The sequence below is a fragment of the Erinaceus europaeus genome, chromosome 11 (assembly GCF_950295315.1).
Source record: "Erinaceus europaeus chromosome 11, mEriEur2.1, whole genome shotgun sequence".
Lineage (NCBI taxonomy): Eukaryota > Metazoa > Chordata > Mammalia > Eulipotyphla > Erinaceidae > Erinaceus > Erinaceus europaeus.
Window position 1 is genome coordinate 68,984,975 of NC_080172.1, and position 22,766 is coordinate 69,007,740.

Consider the following 22,766-nt stretch of genomic DNA (forward strand, 5'->3'; position numbering starts at 1 on the left):
AGGCTGAGCCAGAGCTATATTTGCTTTTCCATTTGAAATTGCCATGGGCTGTCCTACTCTGACATGACCCATTTTTGGCCCTGGCAAGGTTGAATCCCAACTATGGGAGGCAGGAGGAGAGGGGCGAGTCTTATCCAGGATCTAACTAGTACAGCCTCTTTCAAATATTAATGGAAGGGATTAGAGTCTAAAACATGCACAAGTCATTCCAACCATGCTCTCCTTTCCCTCTCCGCTTCTATCGCTTGATAGTTACACAACTTGATACACATCATCATACTAGGTCAATGAATAGATCACAAGTCAGGAATGTGCTTTGGGAAGATTTTTAGCCTTCTAGGACTCATTGTGAAAGAATGCCAACAACACTCGTGCCTCACAAGGCTGCTGAGAAAGAATATCAATTATGTTAAATGAGATGGTTAAAAGGAAAGTTTCTAAGAAGCCTCAGAGTAACGCAACAGTGATCCAGGAAGGGGACATGGTCTAATGTAGCTAACACTTCCTGCTAAGTCTAGAAGATATCTAGTCACCAAACCCAGTCTCAGGGGAAGAAATGGGGTAACAGAGAGAGGTACAGACCTGTCATCCATCTGCAGACAGGCTATGTGAGAGACTGCCTGAGAGTGGGTACCATCACTTCCAAAAGTTATTTCCCCCAGGAGGCCGCAAGGACAGCAGGTGGGAAGGCAGAGAGAGGCAGAGAGAAAGTGCTTATACAGTGGGAATTTCTGGACCTCTGTTGCAAGGGAGAGTGCGAGGCTGATGCCAGGGAGGAGAGAGCCTTGGCCCCTGTCCTGGAAAGCAGAGGCAGGTTGGGCTGAAGCACGGCAGTGGTTAGGAGAAGAGCAAGAACGTGAGATGTGTTAGTGAGTCTCCCTCAGCTTCTGGGGACGATGGAGCCCTTACTTGCAAGTCTTGCTGCTTTGCTGGCATTCAAAGTTGTCAAACAGGCACTCGGCCGTGTTGCACAGCTCATCGCACTGGTTATTGATGTAATCCCAGCATGGCAACGGAGAGGAACAGTTGGCCCAGGGGTTCTCCATGGTAAGGGAACAGTCACCCCCATCCCACTGGCAGGCGTGGCTGTTGCAGGCCTCATCACAGACGCCATCCCGGGCTTTGTCGGCGCAATACTGGCTCAGGCAGGTGGCGGGTGGGGTGCTGGTTGGGGTTCGGTAGAGCTCACAGTGGCTGCCCCGGAATGGTGGGGAACACTGGCAAGAGTAATAAGGTGGCTGGCGCTGAGGGTAGCAGCTGCCCCCGTGCTGGCAGGGGTTGCTGGAACAGCCTGACTCGCAGTCCTGGGGGTTGGGGCAGAAGCAGCGGGGTCCTGAGGCCGTGTATACACACTGTTCCCCTTTCCTGCACTTCACTTGTCCACAGCTGCTCTGGCACCTGGATCCTGAGAAGCCCTGTGGAGATTAGTGAGTCGATGAAGACAGTAGGCCAGTCAGAGGGCCTGACTCATTTTCTCTCCTAATCCCTTCTCCACCACACTTCTCAGGAGATAGAGAGGGCACACTTGGCTAAGATCTCTCCATGCAGTGCCCTACACCAAGTCCTAAGAGAAGATTTCTTCAAATCAACTTATAGGTCAGGGCTAAAGTGGCCATGGGTTGAATGTAAACTTCTTTTACATTAAGAACTCAATTCTAAATAAATAAATAAATAAAAAAGAACTAAATTCTATGAGGCTTAGGAGGTAGGACAATGGATAAAGCACTAGGCTTCAGAGTATGAAGTAGTGATTTGAATTCCTGGCATTGGGTATGCTACAGAGTAATGCTCTGGTTCTCTCTCCTACTCACCAATAAATAAATAAATCTTATAAAAAAATACATAAAAGAACTAATTTGCATAAATTAAGCCCATAGGTCATGATGGGTTAGAACTCCGGTGACACTGTATTTCTTTTTAAAGATTTTTAAAACTATAATTTTATTTATTTATTGTTGATTGGATAGAGGTAGAGAGAAATTAAGAGGGGTGGGGAAAATAGAGAAAGGGAATGAGAAAGAGAGATATCTGCAACAATGCTTCACCACTCGTGAAGACTCTCCTCTACAGGTGGGGACTAGTGACTTGAATCCAGGTCCTTGTACATTGTAGTATGTGCACTCAACCAGGTGTGCCATTACCTGGCTTCTCTCTTTTCATTGCCAACAGGGTTACTGTTGGAGTTCAGTGCCTTCATGATGAATCCCTGCTCTTAGACACTTTTTTTTTAAGTAGGACAGAGGAAATTGGAAGAGAGAGAGAGAGAGACAGAGAGAGAGAGACCGAGACCTGAAGCTCTGTATCACTTCTTGTGAAGCTTCCCATCTGCAGGTGGGGACCTGGGGCTTGAACCCAGGTCTTTGTGCATGGTAATATGCATTCAAGTGGGTGCACCAATGTCCTGCCCCTCTCTCATGACATTGTACTTCTAAGTACCTTCTTTCCCTCACCATTAGTCGATTATTCATATAATGGTTCATTTCAGGAACTTTAGGTATTTAAGATGCTTTCCTATGTGAAGTTATTCTCATGCTTCCTACTCAGCCAGGTCCAAGGTTACTGTACAGCTCACATTCATAGTGATCTTTGTCTTAGGTTTCAGTCTCTGGCAGTGGCAAAAAGATATTCGTCGGGATGCGGCATCATCTAAGTTCATTTCCTGCGTCTACGCTCGACCGGACCTGCCAATATATGCGGATATCTTCGCCCACCCTGTCCAACGCTTGACATCTCGTCACCCAATCTGGTCCCCTATGCCTACACTGAACTTCTCTGTTCCAGACTCTTGGAAACACAGTTGGCAGTCAGCTGAGGTAAAGAACAAACACCTCATCACAGACCCCTGCAAGCATCAACCCGGCTTTGACCTAGCACGTTATGATTGGGCCCTCTTCAATCGCTATCGAACAGGCCATGGCTGGTGCGCCACTATGTTCCATCGCTGGGGAGCCAGAGACTACCCGAACTGTCCCTGCGGCTACAGACAGACTATGACCCACATAGTTAATGACTGCCACCTCTCCAGATTCAAAGGAGGTCTCAAAACTTTACATCAGGCTCAACCTGACGCTGTTGACTGGCTACGGAAGAAGGGCAAACGCTAGAAGAAGAAGTGGCAAAAAAAAAAAAAAAAAAGACTACACGGCAAATGGCTGAAATCAGCTTTCCCCTAGTCTAAGATGTAACTTATTCCCAAATGAGGTACACTGAGGAATGCAGGCAGAGCCAAGTTTCTAAGCACCTGTACCCCAACCTGGGCAGACCTAACGCGGGCACTAAGATTGTCTCCCAGCATAGGACGCAGAAGTCAGAAGCACCAGTCCTGATGTCCAGGGAATACCCCACCACTTCCTGCGAATTTCCTGTGGTGTTTCTTAAGACTGATACTTACAGACTGGTGGAGCTCACTGCTGCTGGGAGTTTCTTAGCAGTTATACATGAAAAATCCAAGTGCTTTCTTCTCACACAGCTCAAATCAAGAAAAGGACCTACCAGGTAAGGTCCTCATGGGATGTTGGGTAAAACTGAGTTTAACTTCAGTTTCGTCACAGATTGTATGGAATACTCCATAAGTAGGTAACCCATCCTTACCGGGGGACAACGGCAAATGAAACCATCAGGCATGTTACTGGCTACAGCACAAGTCCCTCCATTCAAGCAAGGCTTCTGGGGACACACATCGACAAACGTTTCACAGTGACGACCTTAAAGGAAAATAGAGAAGTTTTATTTATTTTACTAGTATTTTAAAAAATATATTAATCAATTTACTTATTTATTGAATAGAGTCAGAGAGAAATCAAGAGGGAAGGGGGAGACACCTGTAGCAATGTTTCACTGCTCATAAAGCTTTCCTCCTGCAGGTGGGGACCAGGGGCTTGAACCAGGATCCTTGAACACTGTGACATGTGCACTCAAACAGGTATGCCACCTCCCACCCCCAAGAAGGAATTTTAAAAGGTAGGTACAGGAGCTGCAAGCCACTGAGTAGAACAATGCAGGAAAATGAGGTCCATCAAAAGGTGAGAGATGGAACAAAGCTATGAGGGCTGTGTTTAAACCTAAAACAACAAGAGAAGGTAAAGAAAACACTTAATGCATCTCAACAAGACTGACCCTCTCCTGGTTTAATTCATTTCCCTCATCTATACCATAGCCACATGCGGCAATATACCCCCAAAGCTGCTCACCTACCAGGACAGATGTAAAGATGCATGCCCATAGGCACATTTGCCCAAACGTAATGGAACCTGAACTCTAACTGAAGACACTTTAGCTTCACAAGTGTGGTAAGACACAGCAAAAATTGTTGCTGCCTTTTGTAAATGCTATCTATCTCTGGACAGAGAAAGAGAGAAGAAAGCCTACACCAGGCCAATGCATCTAAACAGATATGTAGTATACAGAGAATTTTTATCTCTCATGCCTCTTTTTAATCATTTTCCAACTCCCTAGGATCTGACTGGCTCTGCTTGAAAACAAAACTTAAATTTCACCAGTTATTTTTTTCTTTAGAAATAATTATATTCATGTATTTATTTATTATCGTCATTTGGGGCTCTCTGTTCCTGGAAAAATTTTTCAGAGAGAGGGACAGAGATAGAGAGAACACAGCACTGAAGCTTTCTTCAGTGAGGTGGGGGGTAGGGCACAAATCTGGTGGTGTACATAGCAAAGCAGCACACTACCCAAATGAGCTATTTCGCCAGCCCTACACCCTGAGAATCTGTAATACAAGAACAGTCAATAATGATGTATATTTTACCACCATCCTGAAATAGTCTTTGGCTCAACTCCTCCTCTTAACATTCTATCTCCTTCCTTCCTCCCTTCCTTCCTTCCTTCCTCTTTTTAAGGTTTTTGCTATCACATGACAGAATCAATGCATGGTAGAAGAGAAAGTATCTTCTAGGAAAAAAATGAAAGGGAAGATAGATTATAACATGCATGACTCACGATGGGGAAAATGGGTCCTTAAGTTACACTGATCTAGTTTTCATGTAGAAGCAAAGTTTCACTAGGATCTGGGTGAGTGAAAGCCCCAAGCCGGTGGGGTGCGGGGCAGGCAGGGTGGAGCTCACCAGTGAAGGCGCTGCGGCACACACACTGGTAGTCGTTGGTGAGCTGGATACAGTCCACGCTGCCCTCGGTGCTGCAGGGGCTCGACAGGCACTCATTGATGTCCCCCTCACACCGCTCTCCAGCAAAGCCGGGCAAGCAGCGACAGCTGTAACCCCCAATCCTGTCCACACACTGACCACCATTCAGGCAGTGAGGACCTCCAGCACAGTCATCCATGTTCTCTTCACAGAGCAGGCCTGGGGAGAGGAAAGGAGAGGAAAGGAGAGGCGGAGAATTCTGAAAAGTCTGGGAATACTGCTTTCCAACAAAAGACAACCACCCTTCATGGACATATCCTCAGTTAATCAGGCTGCAATCCTCAATCTTGGTGCTGGGATTTATTTTTTCCACTAGGATTCTTGGTGCAAAATATAGGGTTTGGTGCCTGAACAATGACTCCACTGCTCCTAGAGGCCATATTTTCCCTTCTTTTATTTGATAGGACAGAGAAATTGAAAGGAAGGGGAAAATATAGAGGGCAGGAGAAAGACATCTACAATACTGCTTCAACACCCCTAAAGTTTTCCCTCAGCAGGTGGGGACTAAGAGCTTGAATTTGGGTCCTTGTGCATGGTAATGTGTATGTGTTCAACTGGGTGCACCACTGCTGAGCCCTCAGTGCTGGGGCTATTAAGTCAGGCAAGGTAGATCACACTCCTGACCATGACAGCCACCACCCTCCAGGTGACCAGGAAGAGCCAGGGAAAGAATGTGCGTAGGACTTCATAGGCATATGCCCATACAACACAGAGAAACAGACCTTGTGGGAATAGCTAGTATGGTGTGTTCCATCAAAAAGACGAGGACCCTGGAGCCTTGAGAGAGACTCAGTAATTTTTCCTTAATGGAATCATTTAAATTTAAACTTAGATTGTTTAAGTTTGAAACTAATATAACTTAATGTAATGTAAAAACACAGTAAGACTGTAATCAGATTTTTGAGTGATACATGTTTTAAAGTTTTGAACCACTGAATTTTTTCTTTTAAAGATTTATTAATGAGGGAGTGAAGACATGACCATGTTCCCAATCTTTCTGCAACCAACCTTCCTTCTTTGTTTCCCTTTTTCCTTCCCTCCCTCCATCCCACCTTCTCTCCTCTCTTTCTTTCTTTTTTTTTTATTCACTGTCTGTCCCTTCCTCTCTCCTTCAAAAATAAAGAAAGGGTAGTCCAGCAGATGACAGACTTTGAGAAAAAAGAACAACCCCTTGTTGTGTTAAGTCACTAAGAGCTGAAGTTGTTCATATCATAGCTTATACTGAACAGTATAATTATTCTGCTAAAGATGAGCTGAAGATAATTGGCTTTTAGTTCTTTCTGATTTCTGATCAGAGAACAAGTCTCCTTTTTCAGGGGACTGGTGGTCAACTATTTAGTGCTATTCTCCTTAGTTTTGGTATCATTTTCAACTTCACTCCTCAACAAGTAGTCTACTACTGGGGTATTCTTCATTTAATCAAAGTCTGAATTAAGGGAAAATAGCTTATCAGAATTCACTGACATGGAAGTCTAAGATGATATAAACACCTCACAGACATTTCTATTTCCTTCACATTGAGACTGAAGATCTCTCTATTATGGAAGACATCTGCCCTTCTGTTCCACAGGGTACTCAGGGCAGGTACTATTATAGATACATCTCTTCTAAAAGACTTTAAGCTCTTTCAAGAAGCATGTTTAAAGTAGTGGCAATGCCTACAACATAACAAATGCTCAATCGTTTACTAAACAGTTGACTCTCATTGGATCTTATCATAGTCTTCAAGTTGCATAGCTTTCTTATCTGGGCTTATAAAAATAGGAAAATGCTTTCATGCCATTCATTCTCCTACCTTGTCGAAGTAAACTTGGCTGGTTTTAAAAAAATACACATAAACTGCTAAGTGCAAAACAGGTACTCAAAAAGACAGAGATTGCTTTTTCTTAAAGTACCAAGGAGCCCTTCTGAGGTTAATTTTGCTGCAACATTAAATCAATTCCACATTCTCTCATTTCATGTAACCTAAGGTGTCAACAACAGTCAGAAGTGAGAATACGAGTCAGAACATCAGAGGTAGGTAAAAGATTAGAGAAGGAAGTGGTATGGACTATCAAAATATAGAACTAAATGTTTAGAATGAAACCAGCCTTACTGTCTCCAACATAAAAGGAAGTAAACTCTTCAACACTGAAAATGGATTCCTAACTCGGAGGATACCCTTGGAACAGGACAGATGAGCCTGGTTCCTACCTCGAGTACCAGGTGGGCAGGAGCATTTGAAGTGGTTCACTAAGTCGATGCAGGTGCCTCCATTCTGGCATGGCTGATGTTGGCATTCATCCACTTCATACTCACAATTGACACCCTGGTAGCCTGGGACACACTGCCAGGAGTAAGCAGAAAGGAAGAAACACTAGGCCATCATTGGAAAGAGACCACGAGAGCAAATAATATCTAGAATGTTGCTGTGACCCTCTGCCCTCACCACTCTGCTGGCATCATCGCATATTCTATTAATTTGTTATTGAGTCAATGTGAAGCTTACTGGCATTTGCCTCGTGCAGTTCAAAGAGCCACGTTAGGGGCCAGGTGGTGGTGTACCTGGTTGAGCTACATGCTACAAAGAGCCATTTTAAAGGGAGGGCATGAAATAAATATTCTAAGGCCTATTATACATATGACCCTTAAAACTATGGTGGTTATCATTTGGAGAATGGGGTCATAAAACTTTGGTGTAATGTACTCTATAATTCTACAACCTTGTAACCCACTATCAATCACAACTAAACTAAGATTTCACAAGAAAAAAAAAGATTTAATTACCAAAGCAAAATATAGCAGCCAAATCCAACATACAAGTATTCATATCAGTGGTGGCATCTTCCCTGGGGGTTGAGCTGAAGAACTCTGCCAGCTCATCTCACTCACCTCACATCTGTATCTGCCGATGAAGCCACTACAGGTGGCCCCGTGCTTACAGGGGTTGGATACACACTCATCCAGCTGTTCCTCGCAGTAGCTCCCCGTGTAGCCTGGGGGACACTGGCAGTGGTGCGAGTTGCCAGCATTGATACAGATGCCAGAGTGTTGGCATAAGCGGTCAAGGGGCACTCCTGGGGAACCAGGTGGAGGAGGAGACATCAGAGGAGAGGGCTTATGTCAGGTTCAGACCAAACGGACACATGCCAGGTTAAGAGTAGCAGAGAAGTGAACTCATTTTAGTCAGTTGACACATCAAATTTTATTGTCTTGTTCATAACCTTCAGCACCATATTGGTACTTAACCTAAGTCAGTCCCCAAAGTGGAATATACCTGTAATTCATTCCATAGACATTTTTCTCTGGGCTCTCTAAACCTGTTCCTCACCCTTTCTCCTGAGCCTTGGCCGTCCACTGCTGCCTACTCTTCTGAGTCAACCCACCACTGTGACACTGACCTATAATGCTGCTGGTCAGGCAGTCTGTTGGGGAATGACCCCTGGGTCTGAGGGGCCACACTCACCTCTGTGGGAGGCTGCCTTCTCGCAGGTGACAGTGGGCACATCACAGTAAGCACCAGCCCATCCAGAGGGACACAGACACCGGGACTCTGCCTTTTCCTGGACACAAGTACCTTTGTTTTTACATGGAGACCGACTGCAGAGATTCACCAGGGTCTGAAAGAGACACAGAACGTCAACATCCAGATACCAGGAAAGAAGATGCGCTGCACTACATGAAATCAAGGGAGAGCACAATAACCAATAAACAATAATCCTCACTCAAGTCACCCTGCATCCAGTGCTGGCTGGTAACTTAGCACAACAGATTTACATTCCTGAGGCCTAGAGATCTCAGGTTCAATTCCTGGAAACTATATGCCACAGCTGAGCTGTGCTCTGTTATTTCTCACTCTCTCAAGAGTCAATAATCTTTTATTTTTATTTTTTAAAAAAGGCTTTAAAACATCCTTATTGTAGAAGACTTTTTTAAAAAAATGTTTATTCCCTTTTGTTGCCCTTGTTGTTTTATTCTTGTGATTATTATTGTTGTTGTCATCATTGTTGGATAGGACAGAGAGAAATGGAGAGAGGAGGGGAAGATAGGGGGAGAGAAAGAGAGACACCTGCAGACCTGCTTTACCGCCTGTGAAGCAACTCCCCTGCAGGTGAAGAGCTGGGGGCTTGAACCGGGGTCCTTACGCTGGTCCTTATGCTTTGTACCACATGTGCTTAACCCGCTGCGCTACCGCCCGACTCCCTGTATAAGAATTTTAAGAAGCCTCAGAGGTTAAATTATTCCCTAGATGATGACTATATCTAGATAGACAGTCACTCTATACAGTAAGATGTAATAAAAACTGTCCTAATTAGAGAAATCACTCCACATGCCAATCCTGAGTGAGAAACACATGAGTCTTGATCAAATTAGTAAGAGATGTCTCTGAGTACAAGGACTTAGTGCCTGGTACTAAACCTTGAAGCTGGTTGAATGCCTGTTCTGAGAAGAGAACATCAGGCTTGTAAGACGCATGAGGCCATGGGTGAAAGACTTACACAGTCTCTCTTAATCATTCCATGTGGCTTGGTCACTGAACAGAAAGGTCAACCTCACAATATGGACCATAAAAGGAGCCACAGGGGAGGGGCAGCAGTTTCACCAGCATTGGTAATCTTTAGGTATAAGAATGATGGGGGGGGTTGTCATTCCACACGTGAAGTCTCTGGATACATTCTGAGGTAAAGCATGTTGAGGTAGCAATCGTTGCTTTGGTTAGGTTGTAATCGGCAGATGCAATGTTATTTGGTTTGGATTGGGAGATGCATACGGGAAAGTGGGCCCTATCCAAGGCTTCCAGGACTGGGGGAAGTAGGGGCTCTATAGTGAAGATGTGAGGTTCCTGCTGTCTTAGGGTTCAAAAAGACAATCAATAGTTAATATTATCATCACATTATTTGTTAATTGGGTTAACTTTGAAAAGTCCCTTTGTTATGGTTTGCTGGACAGTACCCAGTATCTTGTATATAGCTGTGCTATTGGAAGCTTCTAATCTGTTTAACAACCTTCTATTTGCTAGTGTCATCATTTTAGAATCTATAAATTATTAAGAAATTATCCAGATTCTTCTAGGAATATCACTGAGACAGAGATTTTCTCTTTTAGGAGGGGCTTTTCCTGCCTAAAGGAGACGGTTTTAACACTCAGCTCCTGTAAGGAGATGAGCTAAATGGGAAGGAATCTACTTACCTGACAGTTCTTCCCAGTGTAGCCCAGTGGGCAGGTGCAGCGGTAGGTGCCCAGGCCGTCAATGCATGTCCCTTCATTTTGGCAGGGAAGAGAGCTGCACTCATTGATCTCATGGAGGCAGAAGGGGCCAGTGAAGCCCACAGGGCATAAGCAAGTGAAGGAATTAATCCCATCGACACAAGTGCCACCATTGAAACAGGAGCTAAGGGACAAACGGAGAACAAAATTAGTTCTATGATCTGGCTCCTCTGACCTGGTGTTTTAAAAGTTAAGATGTGTGGAAAATAAGCTATGACAGAGGCAAATACTCCTGAGCACCCCCAAACTCCTATTTTCTGTGGATTTTACCCTTCCTCCAAATCAGACTGGCTGATAGCTGGACTGAATCCCAACCCCCTTGCCATAACCAAAGGCTTAAAGTGTTATTTATAAGGCTGTGCTTATTACTGAAAGAGAAGTTTTCCAGGTTTTACCTAGTTCTTCTGTAGTTTTTCTAAAAGCATATTTCATGTTTATCTCACAACAATTAGAAGTACTAAATAAATATTAATGGTTTCTGTTTTTAGATAGTAACAGACAGGCAGGGAGGGGGTGGGAAGGGAGGGGAGGAAGAGAGAGAAGGAGGGAGGGAGGGAGGGAGAGAGAGAGAGAGAGCGAGAGCGAGAGAGAGGCACCAAAGCTTCCTGCAGTGCAGTGGAGGCCAGGCTCAAACCTGGATAGTGTACATGGCAGAGCAGCACACTATCCAAGTGAGCTATTTTGCCAGCCCACTCTTAATATAAACTTTTTTTTTAATGAAAAAGAAACGGAACACACTATCGATGACATTTAAAAATGAAAACAACTTCATACAATTATTTAGAAGAGCCTAAACAAAATTGGAATTTTCTTCTTTAGACTGCCAACTTAAATGAACAAAAGACCAAAAAGGAGAAAGAAAGGAACAAAATTCTAGCTTCTTTTGTTTCCCAAGTAACCCAGTTCAGCTTTTCACCTCTGACCTTAACCTCCTAATTTAAGGTCAGGAACACAGTGATAGGAGATGGTGGTAGAGCACTGGGTACTTGAGTTTCTACCCCGTTCTTTCCCCCAGGAAAAGGAGTGTGGGCTGCTCACCTCTCTGTGCATTCATTGATGTTGTTCTCACAGTGGACACCATCAAATCCCACAGGGCACTTGCAAGTGTAACTGTTGACATAGTCAGAGCAGGTCCCTCCATTCTTGCAGGGCTCACTCAGACACTCATTCATGTCTGTTTGACACTTGTCCCCAATGAAGCCCGGTAGGCATAGGCAGGAGAAGGTATTCACTCCATCCACACAGGACCCTCCATTCTGGCAAGGATCTAAGTTGTTACACACAAAGATCAGACAGCAGAATCACAAAACCTTACATTCATAAAGGCGAATCATCTAGCTAGTTAAGTTGCCTTAACTATTCTGACTTCTGCATGTGTACTTTTCTTCACATTTGCCCTGGCTTCTTCTGTGATAAAAAAATGAATGCAGTGACATTCCCTGAGATTTTTAACATGTCTGATAACTGGAATACAAAACTAACAGAATAAAAAAGCTTGCACTGGTCCTATACTTGTACATCAATGTGTATCCACAATAAAAAGTATCTCAGAAACACTGATCAAGACTTTCAAGCAGAGCATATGATGGTGGAATGAGAGAGATAGGGCTGCATGTATATATTAATAAGCTCATATATACTAGTAAGAATGATCCCTATGCCAATCAATCCTCTCATTTATGTTTTCTTTTTATTGCTGCCAGGGTTATCACTGGGGTTGGTGCCAGTGATATGAATCCACCATTCCTGGTGGCCATTTTTTTCTTTTTCCTTTCTATTTTATTTGATAGGACAAAGAGAAACTGAGAGGTTCAGGAAAGAGAGAGAGAGAGGAGAGAGGAGAGAGAGAGAGAGAGAGAGACCTGCAGACCTGCAGACCTGCTTCACTGCTCATGAAGTGCTCCCTGTGGCCCCCACAGGTGGGCATGGGGGCTCGAACCTGGGTCCTTGGGCATGGTAACACGTGCACTCAACTGGGGGTGCCACACCCAACCTCCTGCTTTTTATTTCTAAACTTTACATGAAATTAGGTAACAATGTTCTCTGTAAATTTTAAATATACTACAGCCTAATTTTAGAATATTTTATACTCATAAGAGTTAACTCTGAATTACTGTCAGGGCAAATTTTTAGGGGAATATGTCCGTTCATGTTTGTTATCTTAAGTGATGGCTTTGGTTCTCATAAGACAGAATGAATCACACATTTAAAATATCTGCTTTGTATTGTATACTAATTTTACCTGAACAGTTTTTTTTTTTTTTTTTTTTTTAGCAATTTGGCAAAAATTCTTGCTCTATCAATGTATAAACATCAGTGAGGAAATGCTTTTAAGAGATTCCATTGCAGGAGGCCAGGTGGTGGCACACCCAGTACAGCGTACACATTACAATGTGCAAGGGCCCTAGTTCAAGCCCCTGGACCCCAGCTGCAGGGAGATAGATTCATAAACAATAAAGCAGTACTGCATTTATCTCTCTCTCTTTCTCTCTATCTCTCCCTTACCTCTTGATTTCTCTGTCTCTAATAATTTAAAGGTTATTAATCTAATTAAAGATAATTTACTAGAAGAGAGAGAGAGAGATCCCATTGCTTCAAATCCTAAAGCCAGTAGAACCCAAAGGAAAATGCTTTCAATATTAAAGACACCTGACAGACTACAGCGATGGTTGATCTTAGCAAGGAGGGCAGCTGCCTCCACTACACTCTTCTCTGCTCTCTGTGTGGTGTTCCTCTCCCTCAAGGGCCTGGGGGCTTGTCTGGCATACTCACTGGCAAGGCAGTCATTGATGTCCTCCTCACAGTCCATGCCACTGAAGCCTGGGGGGCACTCGCACATGTAGTTGCCCTGGGTGTTATGGCAGATACCGTGGTTCATACAGGGCTTGGAGACACACTCATCAATGTCAATTGTGCACCGCTGACCTGAAAAGCAGAGGGGCAATGAATGGTTTAGTCTTTCAGGGAAATTTAGGAAGGGCTCCCATTTCAGCTGGGATGGATAGTCCCACTACAAAGCATACCATTGCTGGTCTCCTACTTTGGGGAGCCCCTCAAAGCTTCCGTACCCCCTTGAAATGTTACTGCTAAGGTGCTCACTTTTCCTTGGAGACCATCCTAGTTTCAGACTCAGGTTGGAGAGTTCTAGTCACTGGGGGGAGAGGGGGGGTCATGGAGAGTGGAAAGGTTTTCTAAGCCATTGCAGTTAGCAGCTCCTGACCAAAGCTGGACAAAGCAGGTGAACCCCCAGAAGCCTAGGACCTTCCAGGTCATCTGGTATCTTGACCACTTTATTGAAATGTTCTTGGATTCTCCACTTCTGTGTCATTACCTTGCCAGCCAGGAGCACACAAACAGGTGTAGCTCTCAAAGTTTGGTGCTTCTTTGCAAACAGCGGCGTTCTCACATGGGTTCGGGGAACAGGGAGCTAGTACAATCTGACAGTTCTTGCCTGTAAAGTAAATGCCAGAGATTAAGAGAGAGAACTCTTCAAAGCCACACTCTGGAAATAGCTAGTGATCTCAGATAGCTTTGATTTTACCAACCACACTGATGAAATGCAGTTTCCCTAGATAAATTTGTTCTTGAAAGAGGGGTAGCAATATAGTGGCAAATTTTTCAGATAACAGAGTTATGATTTTGACCCCTTTAGCCACTCTGAATAACTTAGAATCACTACTAACAGCCCAAGATTTTTTGAAAGTAAGGTTTTGACTATGATCCTGCTGTGACCTGGAGAAACACACAAAGCCATTGTCCATGTTTCTGTCTTGTCTTCCATGAATTCAGAAAATGCACAGAGGAGGTAAGCTAGAGATAAAAAATACAACCAGTCACAAGATGGCAGTAATGAGACAGGACATGACAGAAAGTGTCCAAGCACACCAAAAGGCCTCCTGAAGTGAAGAACAGCCTGCATGAAGTGAGTCGCTCTATTTCTTTTGTCATTTCCATTCAAGGGGAAATATCTTTCTGAATGAGATACAGTGGTAGTGAAGATGAAGAGAAGAATGGTGGCCAAGATTCTAGGAGCTTTGAGGGCCAATTCTAGATCGACCACTTCCCTGTGCCACTTTCAGCAAGTAAACTCTCTCAGGCTCAGTGTCTTCATGTATAAAACAGAATGAGATACTTGTACCTTGTAGCATTACTGTGAGCCCTGGATTAAATAACCCAAAAGAAGGTGCCTGGCGGTGGTGCACGTGGTTGAATGTACACAGTACCATGTGCAAGGACCAGGCTTGAGCCCTTGCTCCCCACCTGCTGGGGGGACACTTCACGAGGGGTAAACCAGGTCTGTAGGTGTCTATCTTTTTCTCTCCCTCCCCTCTCAATTTCTCTCTGTCCTATCAAAATACAAAAATAAGTAAAAATGTTCTTAAAAATAAATAACCCTAAGTATACAAAGTATCTGACAGGTAGACAGTTATCCATAAATGTTAATTGTTATGTTACTGAAACTAAGATTAAGAGTGTGGATCACAAAGACTTGGGTTCATTTAAGTAATAGGTTCAATGATCAGGTACATATTAGTTCCAACCTTATGTAGTTAAAGCAAAATACTTCAAACCCTGAAGTACAAAGAAGGCAAATCAATTCTCCACCACAACCTAGGAAGCTCACAGTGTTTCCTTAGAGCTCAAGATCTAAGGCTAGGTCAGGTGTGAAGGCTAGAAGGAGCAGCATCGTTGCCTACCAGACTCAGCTATGAGACTCAGAGGTTTGGGATGAGAAGGTAGGACCAAGTGACCCCATCTGGTTGCTGCACCTGCAGAACTCACCTGTATAAGGCAGCACACAGTGACAGGTGTAGCCGCTTATGTCATCAAAGCAGGTTCCTTGGTTCAGGCATGGGTTGGAAGCACATTCATCAATATTCACCTGACAATTAGAGCCTATATCCAGAAAAGAGAAAAAGCAAAAGCCAAACAAACACAATGGGGTTTTGTTAAACTTATCATCTTAACTATTAAGTGATCCTTTCAGTGGTAAAAAATTAAACACTTCAGGAATTGTACTGATTTATTTTAGGCTATTGAAACAGCTTTCATTCATTTTTTTCTGATATCTAGCCAGCCAGTAAAAGGCAATTTTTAATCTATTCAATAGGTGAATGGAAGAATAGTCTATGCTAAATTCATTTCCACAACTTTGCAACTTTGAATAGGTAGATAGGTGCTGTAATGTCAATTTCACACTGTAGGCAGGTTTCCTCTCTCTCTCTCTCTTCCTCTCTCCTGAAACCTGAGAATGAATCAGGTAGGCTTGATTTTGATGATAATTCAACAAAAAATTGGTAGAATCAAATCAAACCTGCAACATGAAAGTTACATTGCAGTACCCATCCAAAGTTGTAGAAATAAACTCCTAGTTGCTCACCTTTTTTAAAATTGTTTATTTATTTTTGATACAGAGAAACTGGAAGGGAAAGGGGAGACAGAGAGAGAGAGGAGAGAGAGAGGAGAGAGAGAGAGAGAGAGAGAGATACCTGCATCACTGCTTCACCAATTGTGAAGCCTTGCTCCTGCAGGTGGGGACAAGGGGCTTGAACCTGGGTCCCTATACACTGTAATGTGTGCATTCAACCAGGTGTGCCACCAGCCAGCCTTCCTAGTTGATCACCTTAAATAGTCTCAACAGCCCACTCCCTGTTAGACTAAAAGTACTGGGCTGTCAGAAAAGTCATGCCATGTTTCTCTTTTTTTAAAAAATTAAAAAAAATATTTATATTTATTTTCCCTTTTGTTGCCCTTGTTGTTTTATTGTTGTAGTTATTATTGTTGTTAGTGACATCATCGTTGTTGGATAGGACAGAGAGAAATGGAGAGAGGAGGGGAAGACAGAGAGGGGGAGAGAAAGACACCTGCAGACCTGCTTCACCACCTGTGAAGTGACTCTGCAGGTGGGGAGCTGGGGGCTTGAACTGGGATCCTTACGCCGGTCCTTGCACTTTGTGCCACCTGCACTTAACCCGCTCCACTCCCGCCATGTTTTCCTATGCAAAAATGTGTCATGACTTTTCTGAAAACACAACAGAATCTTTACTTATGCCTACTTGTGCTTTTGTTTCCCACATGTCTTACAAATACTAAGCGCTTAAGTGGTATGTGCTCTGTAAGTGAATGGAGGAAAGGCGAAGGAAAAGGAAAAAGTCAAGCAGTACACAAGATCAAAATTGGTGCAGAAGAGAGAAATGTTTTCACCTTTAAAACCCTTCTTGCAATTACACCTGTATCCATTTACTAAGTTGTCACAAGTTCCTCCATTTTGACATGGATTAGACTGACACTCATCTTTGTCCACTTCACAGTTGATGCCAACCCAGCCTGGATCACAGAGGCACTTGTATCTGAAAGAACATACCGTTCTTTAGCATGGGGATGAAAGCACAATTCAGTCACAGCTAAAATACAGACATGGTGGAAGAGTGAGACAAAGGTGTTTCTGGGTGAATGAATCTCTTTCCTACTCTTCTTGGATGACAAAGCACATGGTGTGTGGCAGGTGGGTCCATGGGGTGTATGTAGTAGACAGGTGCTTTCTAGCACAGAAAGATTAACCTGCATATATCTATGTCGTTTCTTTTTTGACATAAATCAAAGCTTAGGATCATTTGGATCAGGAAGTGGGCTAGCATCAGAACTCCTAGAATGCCTGAGGTCTGAGACCTGGCTTGCTCTGATCTGAAACCTTGCCCAAGAAATTAACGACGGTGCTGAGCAGGAAAAAGGGACCAAAGTGAAGGTGACTGAAATGTGTGTGCACTGTTCACAATTTGTACACCACCTGCACCTGGAAAGTGGCATCAGTGGGTGGCAGCCTTCTTATTTGGAGATCTTTAGAGAAAGGTAGCTGGCTTGGAATGCTTAGAAAGCTGCTGTATTCTGAAACTGGAATACTGAATTAAGCCATTCTGGAAATAAGTTCATTTCCCATGTACTTCTAAATGTGGCAAATGGAAATGCACAGAGTCCTGTCCCCTGCCAAGCACAGCAAGAGTAATGGACTAGCTGGTGGGATGGGATCTAACAGTCCACTCTAACTCTAGAAAACCTACTGACATACACTATGCCTCTCAGGGGGCTTGCAAGGCAATTTCTTGAGCTAGCTGAGAAAATACACTGGAGTGTGGAAGGCATCAAATGCTAACTAGAACAGTTCTCAGAATTTAATCCTGCAATGAAAACTATAAGTGTATTTGTCAAAGGTTTGTAAAGTGACCATAAACTCCTATGCAGTCCTCACTGACTGCCGGCACAAGGGAGGCATTTCTCCTTATTTTTCTCCAACTCAGTCATGAGAAATATAGAGACTGATTTGTAGGAGTATGATGCAAACTACCAAGACCTTCAGTCAAGTCTCAGCTCTAGGTATAAGACTTTCATAGAGAATGAGCAGTATAAAAGTCACCGGTTTGACAGAGGTCAACAGGAAGCCATGATGACATGGAAGCTACTTACCCACTGAGGCCCCCAGTACAGTTTCCGTGAATGCAGGGGTTGCTCAGGCACTCGTTCACTTGTGAGTAACAGCTGGGGTGATGGGGCCCCTCAGGGCATAAACAGCGGAAGCCGTTCACATCATTGATGCATGTCGCACCCTTGCGGCAGGGATTGGAGGCGCACTCATCTATGTCAATGTTACATCTCTGCCCTGAAGAGAATTGGGACAATTTGTATCAGATTCAAAGTGCATGGGGGATAGTCACAGAACTATGTGGTTTACTGCACTTAGACCCTGATCTGATACAAGGTGACTGAGCAACAAATTTCAAGGATTAAAAGAGTAAGACACCCCAAAGGACTTTGCACCATATAAGGCAGGCCAAACAGCATAGTCTTTGATAAACTATTAACATAATTCTGCAAGTATTGTAGTGCTTTGATATGCATTTATTCTTCATCCCAGCTTGGAAATGGGGAAGTTTCATAGAATTCAAGAAGAGAACAATAAATACTACCAAAGAAGCCTTCTCTTCTTGATGCTACACTTATTGCTGTTAACTGCTTTGCTGCAAATTCATTTTCCATTTAGTCAGCCTCTTACATTCCCACATATGATAAATCTCAATAAGCTGGAATGCTTCGCACACAGATTTTTACTGATTAAATTGATCATAAGGAAATACCATTTTTGCTTTCATTCTTAGAGTTACATTACCGCATTCACAACTCACGCTTTAAAGAGTATGCTGGGGACCACGTGGTGGTACATCCAGTTGAACACACATGAACATGGACCCGAGTTCAAGCCTCTGCTCCCCCTCTGCAGGGGTGACACTTGAGGCAGGTTTTCAAATGTCTATCTTTCTCCCTATCACTCTCACCCCTCCCAATTTCTCTGTCCTGTCATCAAAAATAGAAAGAAAAAAAAAAGGTAAAAAATGGCCACTTGGAACTGATCTGTAGTGCCAGCACCAAGTCTTGGTAATAACCTTGATGGCAAAATAAATAAATAAATAGAGTATTCTATGTATAATTTCATTATATTATAATTGAGAATATAGTTCTGGATTCTCTCAAATCCACAGATGAATGTTTCTCAAACTTGAATGTAAAAGTAGAGCTCCACTGTGATGTGGGACCGGAGTACTTGTTCTGAAAGCCCCCATGGATCATGGATTGTGGGAGATTGTGGGGCCAAGCAGACCATACTAAAAAGTGCAGATGGTTCAAATACTACATTTTTAGAAACTGATCCAGACAATGACTATCCTGTCTTTATGTAATAATGTAAATATGTGAAGCTGGAATACATATGTTCATTCTCTAAAATATACACAAGACTGAACTTTGAAAAGAATGTCTGCTGTGGCATTTACTGCTTTAAGCTAAATGAAAGTTTTGCTTTGCGAATTCAGATTCAGAATAAACTAACTACCTATACACACCAAAATGACTTAAAATAACCCATTTTTCTGTAAATGAGCTGGTGCCATGCAACTTCTGTGAAAAAAAGTGTAAGTTTCAAAGAACAAAACATTCTTATTCAGATAAAAAGTATGCATTTTAAAAGTTATTCTTTTATTTATTTTATTTATTTATTTATTTATTTATTTTTTGCCACCCGGGTTACTGCTGGTGGGGCTCAGTGCCTTCATAATGAATACACTACTCCTGGAAATCATTTCTATCTTTTCTTCCTTTTTTTTTTTCTTTTCATTTTTATAGAGACAGAAATTGAGAAGGAAGGGGAGATACAAAGGGAGAGAATCACCTGCAGAACTGCTCCACTACTCAGAAAGTTTCCCCCGTAGGTACAGACCAAAGGCTTGAAACCAGGCCCTTGTACATGATAATGTGTGTGGTCTACTGGGTATATCACAGTTTGGCTCCCAAAATTGGCTTTAGCATTTTTTTTTTTTTTTAAGAAAAGAACATCCCTGCTTCTGGAAAGGAAAATCCAAATAAACATATATCCCTTTCAAGAATGGGTACTGCCAACTTTCCATTTCCATTGCTCTCTAAATTGTTACTGGTGGTTCTTGTGGTGAAGATTTACAAGGTGATCATGGTTGCAGGTTTTTTAATGGCTTATTTTAAAACACTATTTTTTTAGCCTCAATTCACGAATTTTATATGTTTGCCACGGGTACCAAGATACAAGCTAGAACTCTTCTATTGCAAAGCTGTCTTCAATGTGTAATCCAGTGGAGAATGTGATCAATATGTCCTTTCCCTTGTCTATCCTATTTTGAAAGAATCTACTCCAAAGTTATATAAATGCTCCCCAGAACCAATTTCCAGACCATCTTTAGCTGATGCTAAAAGGTTACATGACTTCTTGTTCAGTGTGGACAGACAGCTGCTTCACTTGCAAGTTCCTGCCCATAAGGAGTTTCCACCAAAACCAGAAATGCCCAGCACAAGGCTATGTACTGGCTGAGCTCATTAACTGCAGCAGAAGTGAGATAAGACTTCTTTTACTTATAGGCTGCAAAAAATGAAGTGTTTAGTGAGTGAAAGCAAAGTGTAATCCAGACTGGAGACTCTGGGATTGATTGCCAAAAGTCCCATATTTGAGTGCTATTCACTCATTCAGCAACATTTACATTTTCTTCTGTCTCATACACTGTTTTAGGCCCTGGTTTATATATCAGAGAAGTGCCTGCTTTCTGAGAACTGAGAACCGTGAGCTGAGACCCTGAGTACACCAAGTTTGATTTCTCAGCTTCCTTGTTTGTTACATGGAGGTTACAAAACTTCCCTACTTCTTTTATTGTTGTTGTTGTTGTTAATGCTTTATTAAGAAATAACTGACATATTTTATGCATTTAAAGTACACAATGTGTGGTTTTAATATAGCTACATAAGGAAATATAACCATCGCCACAGTTAATACCATCATGTCACATAACTGCCATTTCTTTTTTGTTCTGATAAAAGTTTAGGAACTTTGAAACCTATATTATTGTTGACTATAATCACTATGCTCTATCTCCAGAAGTTAACTACTAGCTGCAAGTTTATTTCCTTAAAGAACATCTACCCAGTTTCCACACATACCAACTCTTGGTAGACACTATTGTACTTTCTCTTCATGAACTCAGCTTTTAAATAGTCTACATTTGTTAAATCATGTAGTATTTATCTTTATGTGTCTGATTTATCTCACTTAGCATCATCTTGAAAGTCTCAGCCATGCTGTCACAAATGGTCAGATTTCCTTCTTTCTCTATTTTTAAGAGGGAGACTTTTTTTTTAAAGTACTTATTTGATAGGACAAAGAGAAACTGAGAAGGAATGGGGAGATAAAAGGGAGGCAGAGAGAAAGAAAGACACCTTCACCACTCATGACCCCCTGCCCTCCACAAAGGTGAGGACAGGGGGTTTGAAACTAAGTTTTTGTGCACCGTAATCCTACTTTCTCTTAACTGAGTAATATTCGTGTGTGTGTGTGTGTGTGTGTGTATGTGTGTGTATCTATATCATAACTTCTTCTTTATCCACTGGTGGGCAAATGAACTGTTTTCATATCTTGGCTACTATAAATAATGCTGTAATATACATGGATATGCAGATATTGCTTGAATATATTGGTTTCACTTCCTTTAAGTAGGAGTAATATTGCTGGCTCCAATGGTCAACTGTGTTAATTTATTTTTGAGGAACCACTTGACATCCCTACCAACAGTGCTTAAATGTTCCCTTTTCTCCATATCCTTAACAGTATTTGTTATCCCATATATATATATTTACAAGAGCCATGATAACAGGGGTAAGGAAGTAGCACACTGTAGTTGCACACTTGCAATTTCCATGGTTAGTGATGCTGAGCACCCTTTTGTGTTCCTATTTGTCATCTGTTATTTGAGTGTCTTCTCTGGAAAAATACTGACTTGAGTCCTGTGCACAGTTCTTATTGAATTGTTAACTGTTTCCTGTTGCTGATTTTTACGAGTCCATTATATGTATGTGGATACTAACCCTTTTATCACATATGTAGTTTGTAAATATGTCCGTTCATTCTTTAGTGTGTCACCTATTCCAATTATTTGCTTTGGAGAATTCTATAATTTATTTATGTTCTCACTTGTTTACTTTCCATGCTGTTATTTGTATTTTGGCTGTTTTTTTCTTTTCCCCAAACTTAGCTACTTTTATAGACTGTAATGAGGAGCCAGAAAAATAATGATATAAAGGTGCTTTGTCAATAAAGTTGAAAAGGCATTTAACAAAAGCACTACATGATTTGTTACTTTTCGCATTTAGTCAGTTAGTATAAGATGGCCTGAAGAAAACAGAGAATGAACTCTTAAAAATTCCTTTAAACCTGTCAAAGTTATTAGAACAGTAAAGAAAAAAAAGTGGAATTAAAATAAGACAAAAGAGAGAATAACATGCTTTGTATCTTAGTTCCTAAGTATATACAGTAGTTGCCACTGGTATTTTCAGAAATGAAAAAGACCCCCCGAAAAACAAACAAAACCCAAACAACAACAACAATAACAACGAAACAGCTCTGCAATTTAATTTTTTATTTTAAGGAGAGAGAGAAAGACCAGAGCGCTGCTCAGCTCTGGCTTATGTTGGTGCTGGGGATTGAATCTGGGACCTCAGAACCTCAGGCATGAGAGTTTTTTTGTATAGCCATTATGCTGTCTCTCTAGCACCCCCCTGCAAAAACAACAACAACAACAACAAAAACAAAACAGCTCTAAGAACAAGGTTAACACCCAGTAACCAAAACATTCATTTCTTGGTTAAGCAGTCTTATGCTACACCTTAAATTTATTTTAGAATATTTTTAGTCTAGGTCCTGGCTTCCTGACCTTCCTGATTTGCTGAATGCTAAACAAACAAAAAACAGCAAAAAAAAAAAAAAAAACCCAAATAAATAATCTTGAAAAAAGCCAGAGA

At 42.2% G+C, this 22,766-nt stretch overlaps 1 protein-coding gene across 2 annotated transcripts in view; it reads right to left on the bottom strand.

The window, feature by feature from the left end:
- LOC103118464 (neurogenic locus notch homolog protein 2) overlaps positions 1 to 22,766 on the bottom strand; it is a 167,520-nt gene that overhangs the window by 12,709 nt on the left and 132,045 nt on the right. The window contains exons 13-25 of one of the 2 annotated variants that reach the window (XM_007528683.3): positions 17,868 to 18,060; positions 16,611 to 16,756; positions 15,189 to 15,302; positions 13,738 to 13,857; positions 13,179 to 13,331; positions 11,445 to 11,673; positions 10,329 to 10,530; positions 8,605 to 8,758; positions 8,031 to 8,215; positions 7,353 to 7,485; positions 5,082 to 5,318; positions 3,592 to 3,704; positions 910 to 1,415 (exon numbers count right to left, since the gene is read on the bottom strand). In XM_007528683.3, coding sequence (XP_007528745.2) covers positions 910 to 1,415; positions 3,592 to 3,704; positions 5,082 to 5,318; positions 7,353 to 7,485; positions 8,031 to 8,215; positions 8,605 to 8,758; positions 10,329 to 10,530; positions 11,445 to 11,673; positions 13,179 to 13,331; positions 13,738 to 13,857; positions 15,189 to 15,302; positions 16,611 to 16,756; positions 17,868 to 18,060 — 2,485 coding nt within the window. Of the gene's footprint in view, positions 1 to 909; positions 1,416 to 3,591; positions 3,705 to 5,081; positions 5,319 to 7,352; positions 7,486 to 8,030; positions 8,216 to 8,604; positions 8,759 to 10,328; positions 10,531 to 11,444; positions 11,674 to 13,178; positions 13,332 to 13,737; positions 13,858 to 15,188; positions 15,303 to 16,610; positions 16,757 to 17,867; positions 18,061 to 22,368; positions 22,524 to 22,766 lie in introns of those variants that run through there. The other variant, XM_060201975.1, reaches the window with a different exon arrangement.